The 15,283-nt window shown below is 43.1% G+C and overlaps 1 protein-coding gene across 1 annotated transcript in view; it reads right to left on the bottom strand.

Annotated features, from left to right (window-relative positions):
• kcnq3 (potassium voltage-gated channel, KQT-like subfamily, member 3) overlaps positions 1–15,283 on the bottom strand; it is a 498,083-nt gene that overhangs the window by 17,276 nt on the left and 465,524 nt on the right. The window contains exons 12-14 of the mRNA XM_068030852.1: positions 5,436–5,567; positions 2,339–2,437; positions 116–200 (exon numbers count right to left, since the gene is read on the bottom strand). Of these exons, the coding sequence (XP_067886953.1) occupies positions 116–200; positions 2,339–2,437; positions 5,436–5,567 (316 nt within the window). The remainder of the gene's footprint in view (positions 1–115; positions 201–2,338; positions 2,438–5,435; positions 5,568–15,283) is intronic.

A 15,283-nucleotide genomic window follows, 5' to 3' on the forward strand; every position in this document is an offset into this window, starting at 1 on the left:
ATTAGACTGGTAGTATTTCAGTCTGAAAGACAATGCCTCAATGACTTTCATCCTTTTTCAGAATTAATTGTAAATGCATAATCATTGGATAGTGAATTACCATTTGAAGTATTACCTGTCTTTCAACCTTGACAAATCTTCCCATCATACTTTGGTCTTCAGCCTCTGGATCAGAAGCTTTGGCTACATCAGGATCAATTCTGATTGTAATACATAAGTAGAGTTAACAAAGGCTTCAAGTGATTTAAGATACATAAAACAAACACAGTATAATAATGATACCATGATATTGTGATATCCAAAATATTTAACCATATTTCTTGTTGCTCAGTTTATCATTCCTGTACATTTTGTACAGTTATTGTACATAAAAGTCTTGCCATAATTAATAAATGGTTATAATAATGATTATACTAGCACCAGTTAAAGGTAGGTCATGTGGAATTGACATATGTGTAGTTCCAGGAAGGCATCAGAAGAGAATAATGGCAAATAAATAGTCAAATTTATCAAAATTATTCCAGTTGTGTTCTATTTACCATTTTATACCACATCTAACGGTAAAAATTGAAAAATTATTTTTATCAGACAATGGGAATTGTGAAGTAGTCACTGAAATGTTAATTGGGAATAGGCAGCTTTCGTTATTACTGTGTTCCACATAACTTAACCAGTTTGGAAATCTATCCTGGGTATAAGAATCCACAATTTTTCTGACACATTTTCACTGTGACTTTAACAGAAATGTGCTGGAAGGACCAGAAATTAGACCAGGACCCAGGTATGCCAGGGCTGGCCAAATACGGGCGTTTCTGGGATGATCAATTGGAGCTGTGTTTCCAACCTCCCAAAATAAGGTATTGGTGTATAAAAAAATTTAAATGCAGCTCACTTACAAAGAGGGCCGTCATGCATGCTTTACTCATCTTTTCCCGGAGTAGATGCGATCCAGCCAGCATCCACGACCCAAAAAAACAGGGTTTTCTTTTTAAAAAGCTTTCATCTGGAGCCAGGAGGAGCAGGAGTGTTCTTCCTGGCTCCATTACACTCCTGAGGGATGCTGCCTTGGCCACAATCAACCGCCACCCACTGTCTTCTCCCTCCCACATCATAAACCTGAGGTGCTAATGAATTTTTACTCCCTTTTTCATCATAAACTGACATTAAAAGTTACAATTGCGCAAGTGAGCACTGTGATCCTACACAACAGCCAAAATAGTGAAATAAAAGCAAAATGCTGTGGATGCTGGAAATCATGAAAGCTCATCAACCTGTTTCTCTTTTCACAGATGCTGCCAGACCTGCTGAGTATTTCCAGCACTTTCTGTTTTTAATCCAAAATAGTGATTCCGTGGTCTCTACCCTATGGGCTGAATTTTACGAGTGCGCCGCAGGTCGTGGTGGCGCACTCTAAAAGCGGCGAGTGTCAAGGACAGATGCGCTGTCCCTGAGCCCCCACGATATTATGCACGGGGGCTCATTTAAAGAGAAGGGGCAGAGTGGCCACCCCCGATCACATAAGAGGACGGCTGCCGCGTCCTAGCAATGGCGTTCAGCGTCATTTTTAAAGGGCTTTAAGCCCGTCAGTAGCATTTTAAAATTTAAAGGTCCCAATCTCCGGGATGTAACAATAAAATGTCAATTCAAACATAAATCACTTCTCCCAACCCCTCAAATGGGTAGATTATACATTAATCAGACTCTTTCCCCATAATAAACCTTTAATAGTATTCCGAACTTGCCTCCCCAAAATATGTTCCCTTTGACCCTCTACCCTTTCCCAGCATCCCATTAGCCAGTAAAGATTCTTTACCCCGCTCCTCCACACATCCCGCCCTGAAAATTCTATTCCTCCCTCCTCCCCACCAGGTTCTCACGTTGAACTCCATACGGAGTTCCAAAGGCGCAGAGCACGAACGGCGGCCGTAACATTGGCGTGGGATGGCCGCCGTCTGCAGGCAAGTTCATTTACATCTCTTTATTGTCAATTTTAATATTAAGATGAAGGGCCCGCTGTCAGGTGGCGGGGGGGGGGGGGGGGGCGGGGGGCCGCACTGAGGTTCCATTGCCGCCGGTAATATGTGGTGTGCCCTTCTCGATGTCGTGAGTCATGGTGGGGCTCTCCCCGCTGCATTTTATCAGCCCCCATGTCGTGACCCGTGGCTTCGAGGGGCTGGTAAAATTCAGCCCTATGTGGGCAGTGAAATCTAAAGGATTAGTGAAGAATAATGTAAAAATACTATGCTACAGAACTTGTTGATCACTGTTTGTACAGTAATATAATAGGCAAAAGCCTAAACTTTAATATATACTTAATTTATTTAAGTAAGTGCCTTACTTAGGTGACTGTTGTAAAGGGTATACGAAACCTCCTTTGGGGGTTGATTTTTTCTGCTTGGGAGTTGATGGAGGTGCCGGAGCAAGAATCATATCAATCCTGAAAAAAGTGAAGAATGGCAAATCATCAAAACTCACTTTGTAATTAGAATCTTTCTGCACATTTAAACTGCTATGAACACCAAGAGCAACAAAAGAAATAACTCAATCAGCAAATTCTAGCAACTCATTCATTTACAAGCAGTTCCAAAGTCCATTCCCAAAGGACGTTTGAAGCATTAGTGACATATCAACCAAGTAACCTTTGTAACTCTCCTCCTCACTCAAAAAATCAATCAAAATTTTAAATTATAATCCAATATTGCCATTTAAAGGCATATCTGTGATATTATCACCACAGTTTTGTGCATTAGATTAATATAAAGATGCAATGTGACACTTAGCAGAATCAACTAGAAAGGACCAACTACATTAGTTAGATCTTTTCCCCTCACCCTTCAGCCCAAAATTTTCTTACATTGTAAATTACTGGACGTGCGAGCTGATAATGGCACAGCGAGGTCAACAGTGCACGTGGGACCTTGGTGATTGGTGGGACCAACAGTCTCTTCTCAACCAATGAGATTTAAAGATAGGAAAAGGAACAGAGCAAATGAAGGAGAAGGAAACAGTGATATTTTCTAGAGCAGGTAACCTGTTTTCTCGTTCTTGTAGTGATAGATGTCTTTGTTCACTTTTGTTCCCTTTGTTCTGTAACAGCCTTTACCGAACAGATACAGAAAAGTGCCTTCAAAGGTACAGTGCATTAGAATGAAGAGTAACACACTGAGTTAGTTTGTGAGGCTGTAGCAGCCAATTATAGGCAGAGAAAAGTATGTCTTAACTTTTTATGTGCCCAAGATCAGAGAAAAGTGAGAGTGAAGCCAGCTCAGGCTTCAATACTCCTGTTTAAGTTAGGTTCAGTCGGAACAACAATGACCTGCTCACCGATGCTCAGTTAGGGCCAGGCCACTCACTTCATTACAGCCTTGGTCCAAGAATGGACAAAAGAGCTGAATTCAAGAGCTGAGATAGAATGACTGCCCTTAACATCAAGGTAGCATTTGACCAAGTAGGGCATCAAGAAGTCCAAGCAAAATTGAAGTCAATGGGAATCAGGGGGAAAACTCTCCACTGGTTAGTGTCACACCTAGCAATGGTTGTGGTCGTTGGAGGCCAAACATTAGAACTCCAGGACATTGTTCCAGGAGTTCCTCAGAGTAGTGCCATCTGTCCAAGCATTTTCAATTGCTTCATCACCTTCCCTCCATCATAAGATCAGAAGTGGGGATGTTCTCTGATAATTAGACAGTTCAGTACCATTTGCAACATGTCAGATATTGAAGCAGTCCATGCCCACATGCAGCAAGAGCTGGACAATATCCAGGCTACTGTGGCTATAAGATCAGGCCAGAGGCTGGGAATTCTGCAGCGGGTAACTCACCTCCCGACTTTCCAAAGCCAGACTACCATCTACAAGGCACAAGTCAGGAGTGTGATGGAATACTCTCCACTTGCCTGGATAGGTGCAGCTCCAACAACACTCAAGAAGCTCAACACCATCCAGAACAAAGCAGCCTGCTGGAATGACACCCCATCCACAAACATTCACTCCCTCCACCACCGGTGCACAGTGGCAGCAGTGTGTACCATATAGAAGATGCACCGCACCAATGCACCAAGCCTCCTTCGACAGCACTTTCCAAATCCATGACCTCTATCACCTAGAAGGACAAGGACAGCAGACAGAAGGAGCACTACCACCTACAGGTTCTCCTCCAAGATACACATCGTCGGAACTTGGACCGAGATTGCCATTCCTTCACTGTTGCTGGGTCAAAATCTTGGAAATCCCTTCCTAGCAGCATGGTGGGGGTAGCTACACCACATGGACTGCAGCAGTTCAAGAAGGCGACTTACCACCACCTTCTCACAGGCTATAGGGATGGGCAATAAATGCTGGCTTTTCTACCAATGCTCACATCCCATGAATGAATGAAAAAACCGAAGACCCAAGTGAAGTGGACAGCCCTGCTGCTGAAAGTGAGTTCATCGACTTAACACCCCAAAAGTTAATCCCTTCCCAGGGAAGGATGGAGATGACTCAACCATACCACTCATGAGGATGAAGTCATGTAAGCTCTGAACATCATTAATCACATGTAGACTTCAGATATTTGATAAACTAGCTACTCAAAGCTGTTAACTTGTCAGCTATTTAAGGAATTATACTTAAAATAATCTCACCAACTGATAACCTCAGACTCTGGTCATTGCTATAGTTCATGCTCAACATTTGCTAGTGCTGACATAGTGATACATTGAATTACCCATATAAACTTTGCTATGATTTGTTGCTCAACTGTAAGATAACTTTATATCTATGCATGCCTATTCAGCTTGCATCTAAGCAACTTTAACTTTAAGTTGTGATTTGTAACCAGTAAATAGTGCTTAGTACAAGATTTGTGGTCTGGCTCCTTCCTTGATGATTTGACAAGAGAGGGTCAATTCACTCACTCAGCAGCTTGAGTGTAACCTAATAGGGGGTTAGTAAACCAGATTCATTTTGATCCGAACTGGTTAGTGTAAGATGATATGACAAGCCGAGTCTGGCACGCCTTTACCAGACTCCATATCCATTCCATTCATTGCTGTGTCTACAGTATTTACAAACTATCAGGTGCACTAGAGCAATTCACCAAGGTTACTCTGAAAACAGCTCTCTGCTTTGTGATTTCTGATTAGGAAAGGCAAGAGCGGCAACATCAGGGGAACACTATCACTTATAAACTCCCCTCCAAGTCGCACATCATCTTGATCAGGACACATATGTTCCTTCACATTTTGGGTCAAAATCTTGAAACTCTCCATCAGCACAAAGAAAGCAGCAATTTAGTGAAAGCCTCCCTTCTCAGGGCTACTAAAGATGGGCAATAAATGTGGTCTCCTCAGTGCCACCCACAGGATGAGAATTTTTTTCTACCCAAATGATTAAATTCAAACATTTAAAAAAGTGCCCATTTTCAACTTTATATGTTTTGGTTTTTACCATTTACCTTGACTGGAGATATTTTATTCTTGAAAGCATATCCAAATGTCCTGCTGAGTACTGTTCAATAACATCCTTCACATCATAAGGTCGTAATGTCTCCTTGAATTTTTTCTTGTTGAGGAAAAATTTCATAATACTGAAGGGATGAAGAAGATGGTTTTTATTTCTTTTTCACAAATTCAAGTACCAACAATCAGAGGCATCCAGTAGTCACTGACATTAGAAAAATGCTTATTCTGGATAGGGTGCTGCAGGAAGAGAATGCATATATTCTGTGCATGTTCTCTAACAAGCTTTCAATCATTAAAGCAATTTTGAGAATTGAAATGTGCAATTACCCAGTGTTGTGACTGAGACAGCATCAATCTTATTCTATAAGCTTACTGTCATTTGTTATAGCGGCCCAGAACTTGACAAGTTGAATACGCATTTACCATTTCAACTCTAACAGTACATGACAGTAAAGGGGTGCATCAGAAAACATCAGGTGATAATTATTTTACTAAATCTGACAGGGCTATATCCAAGTAGCATCAATAATTTGACTTCTAACCTTGCCTTCAAGAGCAACCTTTCTTTTCTTTATTTTAGCAAAATACTCCATTGTTTGATGCTCTTTCTTAATTGTCTCTTGCTTTCTCTTATTTCCATATTCACCATCCTCTGCTCTTTCCTTCTCTCTGCATCCTCACCATGTTCAAATCAAGACCCCTCACACCATCTCTTTCTTTATCTCATTCTTTCCCAGGACCTCAAAACCATCAAACTCCTTGCTTCCACTCCTCTTAAAATCTAAGCTCTTGAAACCCAGGCTTGATGTCACATAATCAGTAATTTTTGACTTGTCTAATCTTTTCTTCTTTTCAAAATTGGTGGTGTCTTATATTTTGTACTTTGGCCCTTTAACTAGATCTCACAATAAAAAGAGTTCCAAAACATAATTTTTTCGGTAATAACTGTATCGATATCATTTTGAATTGTAGGAATATCTGTGCTAACTCTGAAATTAATATAAAGTACAATGAATCCAGCTCTTGCAGAATAAAGAAAGTTCTTTCTAAATGGCATAAAGTGTCCTTCAGTTCTCAAACATATGCCAATAAAGGAAAGCTCCTGGAGTCAGATTTTACCCAAGGAATGATGCAACACAATTAAACCATTGTTTGGATGACCTGCACCATGTAATTCAAGGAATAATTGAGTAAAAAGCAATGTGATTTTTTCCTATATAAAAGTTTCTCCCTGTAAAATAGTAATGTCTTGACTTTCATTTATTACCTTTGAAAGTAAAGATAACATCTCCTTTTGAACATTTAACTTTTAGCAAGTTCAGATGTGGCTGTATACTTTGCTTTCCCTTCATTTTGTCAGTACTATAATGTGAAAGCCAGGTGATATTGCACACTAAGTGCATCCAGATAAAGGTCACAAGTAAACAGATCATGCACTTTAATCCTTCATGAACAAAAAAAAACATTCTTTCAGATTGGCAAGACTAGTTTTGAGAATGCTAGTTGCACTGCAAAGTCCAAGTCCAAGAAACAGCACCATCCCATAATATAATTTTCTTTTCTAGGACTTCAAAATGATAATGCTCCTCCACCTCTCAGTTTCTCCAACAATCTGCAATCTTTTAAAACCCAACTGTTGCATCATCTAACTCCTGTTACTTGATTTGCCATATCTTCTCTCCTACCTTTTTTGAATCCTGCTGGTGTCTTGCACACTAAGTCCTGGTGCTTCACCCAGGTTTCGCATTTTTTTTTAAAAAAGCAAATAACCCGCTAACTTCAGTGATTCTATTCTCCCAGTGTTGGTCTGTGCTCAAAGCGCAGGCACAACTATATAACATTCATTACCTATACTGTGATCCCTTCGAGAACAGCTCAATGTTGGAAGTGTGGGAACTCTGAATTTACCCTATCAGCATAGTTTTAAACTACACTTATCAGGATGCTATTCATTCTGGTGCAAGATAATGCAACTTGAATCCAGTCATAGAGTGTTGCACTTCATGCTACCTAGATTCTATTGGGATGATATTACTGATAATTATCAGGCTTTTATTATTTGCTTTTGGGATGCGGGCAACCCAGTAACTACAGCCATCCCTAGTTTCCCATAGGCATTAAGAGACAATCACTTAGCTTGGGAGTCAAATCACATGTAAACCAGACTAGATATGGTTGACTGGCTCTTTCATTAAAGGACATCAGTGAAGTAATTGGGTTTCTATGACAGTTTTCATTTTTGTTTTATCTGACGCTGTATTGAATTATTTCTTACGTATTTACCATAGATGAGATTTGAACTCATAACCTCTAGGTTACTATAATAAAAGCAAAATACTGCAGATGCTGGAAATCTGAAATAAAACCAAAAAGTGCTGGAAAATACTCAGCAGGTCTGGTAGCATCTGTGGACAGAGAAGCAAAGTTAATGTTTCAAGTCAGTGACCTTTCATCAGAACTGGCAAAGGTTAGAAATGTAATAGGTTTTAAGCAAATAAAGTAGGAGTGGGGCGAAAGAGAAGGTGTTGATAGGACATAGGGTCAGAGAATAACTGACAAGGAGGGGAGGTCATGGGAGAAAGGTTCTCTCAGGTCTAACCCCAACATTATGATCAAATCTGCCGACAAGGGTGGTGCTGTTGTTATAGTAAAAGCAAAATACTGCAAATGCTGGAAATCTGAAATAAAAACAAGAAATGCTGGAAATATTCAGCAGGTCCGGCAGCATCTGTGGAGAAAGAAGCAGAGTTAACGTTTCAGGTCTGTGACCTTTCATCAGTGCTGTTGTTGTCTGGCGTACTGACCTCTACCTTGCAGAGGATGAGTGCCAACTCTCAGACACTTCTTCCTACTTCCCCCTAGAGCATGACCCCACCACTGAACATCAAGCAACTGTCTGCAGGACTGTCACTGACCTCATTTCCTTCGAAGATCTTCCCTCTACAGTTTCCAACCTCACAGTCCCACAACACTTGACAGCCCGCTTCTACCTCCTTCCCAAAATCCTCAAACAGGAACAGCTTGTTCCTGCCCCACTGAACTTATTTCTTCCTATCTTGACGCCATCGTTTCTCCCCTGGTCCAGTCTCATCCCAACTACATCCGTGACTCTTGTGATACCCTACGTCATTTTGACAGTTTCCAGTTTCCTGGCCCTAACTGCCTCTTCCTCACTATGGATGTCCAATTTCTCTACACCTCCATCCCCCACCAGGACGGTTTGAGGGCTCTCCACTTCTTCCTTGAACAGAGGCCCAACCTGTCCCCATCCACCACCACCCTCCTCTGCCTAGCTGAACTTGCTCTCACATTGAACAAATTCTCCTTCAGCTCCACTCACTTCCTTCAAGTAAAAAGTGTTGCTATGGGTACCGCATGGGTCCTAGTTATGCCTATCTTTTTGTGGGATATGTCGAACATTCCTTGTTCCAGTCCTACTCGGGCCCCCTCCCCCAACTCTTTTTCTGGTACATTGATGACTGTATATGTGCCGTTTCCTGCTCCTGCCCCGAACTGGAAAACTTTATCAACTTTGCTTCCAATTTCCACCCGTCTCTCACCTTTACATGGTCCATCTCTGACACTTCCCTTTCCTTCCTTGACTTCTCTGTCTCCATCTCTGGGGATAGACTGTCAACTAATATTCATTATAAGCCCACTGACTCCCACGGCTACCTTGACTATTCTTCTTCACACCCTGCCTCCTGTAAGGACTCCATTCCATTCTCCCAGTTTCTCCGTCTCCGACGCATCTGCTCTGATGATGCAACCTTCCACAACAGCACTTCTGATATGTCTTCCTTTTTCCTCAACCGAGGATTCCCCCCCCCCCACCCCCCAACTGTGGTTGACAGGGCCCTCAACCGTGCCTGGCCCATTTCCCGCACCTCTGCCCTCACCCCTTCCCCTCCCTCTCAGAACCGCGACAGGGTTCCCCTTGTCATCACTTTTCACCCCATCAGCCTCCATATCCAAAGGATCATCCTCCGCCATTTCCGCCACGTTCAGTGTGATGTCACTACCAAACGCATCGTCCCCTCTCATCCCCTGTCAGCATTCCAAAGGGATCGCTCCCTCCGCGACACCCTGGTCCACTCCTCCATTACCCCCGACACCTCGTCCCCTTGCATAGAAACATAGAAAATAGGAGCAGGAGTAGGCCATTCAGCCCTTCAGGCCTGCTCCGCCATTCAAAAAAGATCATGGCTGATCGTCTAATTCAGTCCCAATTTCCGCTTTCTCCCCATATCCCTTGATCCCTTTGACATTAAGAAATATATCTATTTCCTTCTTGAATATATTTAATGACTTGGCCTCCACTGCCTTCTGCGGTAGAGAATTCCACAGGTTCACCACCCTCTGAGTGAAGAAATTTCTCCTCATCTCGGTTCTAAAAGGCATACCCCGTATCCTGAGACTGTGACCCCTGGTACTGGACTCCTCAGCCATTGGGAACATCCTCCCTGCATCTAGCCTTGTTAGAATTTTATAGGTTTCTATGAGATCCCCTCTCATTCTTCTAAACTCTAGTGAATATAGGCCTAGTCGACCCAATCTCTCCTCATACATCAATCCTGCCATCCCAGGAATCAGCCAAGTAAATCTTCTTTACACTCCCACCATGGCAAGAACATCCTTCCTCAGATAATGAGACCAAAACTTCACACAATACTCCAGATGTGGTCTCATCAAAGTCCTGTATTCCCACAGCACCTTCCCATGCAACCGCAGGAGGTGTTATACCGGCACTTTTACCTCCTCTCTCCAAGGCCCCAAACACTACTTTCAGGTGAAGCAGCAATTTACTTGTACTTCTTTCAATTTATTTATTTATTTAGAGATACAGCACTGAAACAGGCCCTTCGGCCCACTGAGCCTGTGCTGACCAACAACCACCCATTTTATACTAACCCTACAGTAATCCCATATTCCCTACCACCTACCTACAGTAGGGGCAATTTTATAATGGCCAATTTACCTATCAACCTGCAAGTCTTTGGCTGTGGGAGGAAACCGGAGCACCCGGCAAAAACCCACGCGGTCACAGGGAGAACTTGCAAACTCCGCACAGGCAGTACCCAGAATCGAGCCCGGGTCCCTGGAGCTGTGAGGCTGAGGTGCTAACCACTGCGCCGCCCCAATTTAGTATACTGTATTCACGGCTCACAATGTGGTCTCCTCTACAGTGGAGAGACCAAACTCAGATTGGGTGACCGCTTTGCGGAACACCTCCGTTCAGTCTGAAAACATGACCCTGAGCTTCCTGTCACTTGCCATTTCAACCCCCCCACCCCCACCACCACCCCGCTCTCATGCCCACATCTCTTTTCTGGACTTGCTGCAGTGTTCCAGTGAACATCAATGCAAACTCGAGGAACAGCACCTTGTTTACCGATTAGGCACGCTACAGCCTATCGGACTGAACATTAAGTTCAATAATTTCAGAACATGACTGGCCCCCCATTTTTTACTTTTAGTTTCACTTTTTTTTTCATTTAATTTTATTTTGGTTTGTTTCATCATTCAATTTTTTTTTAACCATGTGCCTGCCCACTTTTTTTTCCATGTTTGTGCTTTTGGCTAGTTTTTCATTATTCCGTCATTTAACACCCTCTCTGCACTAACACTTTGTCTTTCACCACACCATTAAAACACTCTTTGCCTTTGCCCCATGACCTCCTTGTCAGTTATTCTCTGTGATCCTATGTCCTATCAGAACCTCACCGTTTATTCTCTTTTGCTCCACCCCCACTTTATTTGCTTAAAACTATTACATTTCTAACCTTTGCCAGTTCTGATGAAAGGTTACCTTTGCTTCTCTCTCCACAGATGCTGTTTTCCAATTCAGCTGGGTTGTCTGGACATGTGAAGGGGAGAGGAGAAGGAGAAGGACTGATGTTACCCGAACAAAATCATCACAGCTGAAACCATTGGGAATTGTGGACTAGGGTCAAACCACACAGGTATGATTCATAGGTTAAAATGTTTAAGAGATGAATGCTTTTGGCATTAATGTATGTCAACATCACATAGAACCCACTGCTGCTGCTTCAATTACAACAAAAGCAAGCCAAAGTAGTAATGTTTGATAAAGATTGTGAATCTACGGAAATAGCAAATTTCAAAATCACAGAGACTCCTGATTGCAAAAGGGAAGAGGAGGAACAAATCTGAATACCCGACAGACTCTACTGCGTCTCTAGGGGAAGTGATTAACTGTAGAACTGAATGATTGGGCTGAATTTTATGGGCACCCTAGGGATGGGAACGGAAGTGGGGGGACGATAAAATTGCATGGAAAGGCAGGGGTTGGATTGCCCATTGCCTTCCCAATGGTTTCTAATTTAGTTCAGGGCGGGGAAGGCTGAGGATGCCCTTCACACCCAGAGGCCAATTGAGGCCCTTAAGTGGCCAATTAACTCGTCTCTTGATTCCCCAAACCTTGTACACCATCTGCAAGACACAAGTCAGGAGTGTGATGGGACACTCTGCACTTGCCTGGATGAGTGCAGCTCCAACAACACTCAGGAAGCCTGACACCATCCAGGGCAAAGCAGCCCGCTTGATCAGCACCCCATCTTATACACTCACTCCCTCCACCAGCACACACAGTGGTAACAGTGTGCATCATCTACAAGATGCACTGCAGCAATTTTCCAAGTCTCCTTTGATAGTACCTTCCAAACCCACAACTTCCATCAACTAGAAGGGCAAGGCATCAGACAGATGGGAACACCACCACCTGCAAGTTCCCTTCCAAGTCACTCACCATCCTGACTTGGAACGATATCGCATTCCTTCACTGGCGCTGAGACAAAATTCCGGAACTTCCCCCCTAACAGCACTGCGGGTGTACCTGCACCAGAAGGACTACAGCGGTTCAAGAAGGCAGCTCACCACCAGCTTCTCAAAGGCAATTAGGGAAGGACAATAAATGCTGGCCTTGCCAGCAATGCTCTCATCCAAACAATGAATAAAAAAATCTATAACAAATGGTGTAAAATCACAGTAAGTAACTCTGATATTTTACATTACTCTACACTTACATTTGAACTTTGCAGTGTTGGAGTAAAGAGGTTGTGGCACACAAAAAGGGAGCAGTGTACTACCAAAGTCTGCCTTGAATTAGAGATTGAGTGGGTAGCCCTGGAGCCTCATTACAATAGAAATGAAATGCTACATTTTAACAGAAGAGTTCCAATGTTTATTGACTGTGAATAGCGTAGCTCATTCATGACTTAATTTACACTTCATGATAATATGTTATATCTACTGGAAGAAGCCACCCCCTCCCCCAACATCAGACTATGGGATCTATATTTTTACCCTTGCTGTCATGTTAAACTATTGTTCTTCCAGTTTAATTTGTGAAAAGCGATGGGCAAAAAGGTGTTGTTACAAAATAAGTGGGAGTCTCTATTTGTAGAAGAGCATATTAAAACAGCTTTTATTAAACCTGATGTGAAAAGATACTTAAAGAGGAAAGGAAGAAAATATTCACCTGGATTCTCTTCCTGGGTTTTTGGTGGCTTTGCCTTGCTGCCTGCCAATGTGGAACAGCTGCTCGACAGCTACAATTTCAACTTAGGATCTTAGCAGTTTGCAAGCTAAGAACCCACCTTCACTGGCTTACCACCGCTGGGATAGAAGGAAGTACAGTCCCGCTACAGCCATTAAAAGGGTAAAGGGCAATAACATTTTACGGAAAGGTGGCAGAAATAGCAGCAGGTACAGGGGTGTCAGCAGTTGAAAGGGTCCTCCAGGTTTCGATACGTCCTTGGGATTGTTGCTGCAAGAAGTGAGAGACAGGCTGGACCATATGATGGGCACTGAGGACAGAAGATCCCATTTTGAGAGTGGTACAAATGGTGTGTGAAGGAGGTGGCAGAAAGAACCAGTACAATTCCCAGCACCACAACAACTACCATACAATGGAGAAAGACCTCAACGAGCTCACAAGGGTGGACAGGATAAGTCCTTATACCAACACATGTCGTCCATCACTCTTACACCTTCACTCATTTCCTTACCTATTATACTTTATCTCTCTCAGCACGGGCATTTGGGAAACTTAAATCTGCAAAGGGCAAACTTTCCAAACAGTTAAGTTCTTTACTGAACCCACTTTGCCTGACACATGGGTGCTGTTAGTCCTCAAAGACACTTATTTTAAAGAGACATGGCATCATCCCCTCTCATCCTTGTGTTATGCATGCCCACATATGGGGAAAGTCTTCATGACATTCACAGGCATGCAATATTGCATTCTCTACCTCCAAAGGAAAAAGTGGTATACAACCAGCACCACAGATAGACAACTGGGGAGAACCACCATCACTGCACACCTGAGTCTGAAAGAAGAGGATGCATTTGACTTAATCGGCAGATGTACAGGACAGCCTGTAAGAGAGCTTAGCAAGTGAAGACTGGGCAAGGCTCAGCATAGGTAGGATCACTTTGCTTACTTCCTCAAAGTATTGCAATGCCCACGATTTCTTTAAGGGAAAATGTGACTGTGTGCACAGCGAAACAAGCTCCTCTGTCTTTCTCACCATCAGCACCCTTGCTTTGGAGGAAGAGGCCAGTCACTCCAGTAACTGCCTGCACAAGCATTAGAATAGAGATCCCTACTCACTGCACAGTCAAAAGGGTTGTTCTGAGTGAGTCACTGAGCACTGAGAATGAGGAGCTGGAAGTTGAAGAGAGCGAGTGTGCCATTCCTCTATAGAGGAGGGGGAAAGGACTGCCCTCACCCCAGGAGGGTAGGAATACAAAAATAAGAAACAATAGAGGTGCCATTAAAATACTGCATGCATTCTATCGGCCACCAACTAGTGGGAAAGATATAGAGGAGCAAATGTGCAGGGAAGTTACAGAGAGGTGCAAGAACTATAGAGTAATGATAATGGGGGACCTCAATTATTCTAATATCAACTGGAATACTAATAGTGTAAAGAATAGTGCACAAATCATTGTCTGACATCCAGTACCAGATGATTAGAGATTTCCTCCAATTAAATATTGGGAAGACTGAAGCCATTGTTTTCGGTCCCCACTTCAAATTCCATTCCCCAGCTATTGACTTTGTCCCTCTCCCTGGCAACAGTCTGAATTTAAGCCTGTCTGTTCGCAACCTTGGTGTCACATTTGACCCGGAGATAAACTTGCGACCTCATATTCGTGCCATCACTAAACCACCTAGTGGCCCTGTCTCAGCTCATTTGCTGCTGAAACCGTTAGTCATACCTTCATTACGTCTAGGCTTGACTATTCCAATGCACTCCTGGCTGATCTCCCATATTCTACGCTGCGTGTTTACGCAGGTAAACTTGCAGGTAATAGGTAAATTGGCTGTTGTAAATTGCCCCTAGTGTAGGGAGGTGATAGGGAATATGGGATTACTGTAGGGTTAGAATAAATGGGTTGTTGTTGGTCGCACAGACTTGGTGGGCCGAAGGGCCTGTTTCAGTGCTGTATCTCTGAATAAACTTTAAGTCATCCAAAACTCTGCTGCCAGTATCTTAACTCGCACCAAGTCCCGTTCCCCTATCACCCCGTTCTCATTAATCTACATTGGCTACTGGTCAAGCAATGTCTTGATTTTAAAATTCTCATCATTGTTTTCAAATCCCTCCTTGGCCTCGCCTCTCTCTATCTCTGTAATCTCCTCCAGCCCCACAATCCTCCAAGATATCTGCACTCTTCTAATTCTGGCCTCTTGTGCATTCCTGATTTTAATTGCTCCACCATTGTTGGCTACGCCTTCAGTTGCCTAGGCCCCAAGCTCGGGAATACCCTCCCTACACCTCTCTGCCTCTCTATCCTGCTTTCCTCCTTTCAG

The sequence above is a fragment of the Heterodontus francisci genome, chromosome 5 (assembly GCF_036365525.1).
Source record: "Heterodontus francisci isolate sHetFra1 chromosome 5, sHetFra1.hap1, whole genome shotgun sequence".
Taxonomy (NCBI): Eukaryota; Metazoa; Chordata; class Chondrichthyes; order Heterodontiformes; family Heterodontidae; genus Heterodontus; species Heterodontus francisci.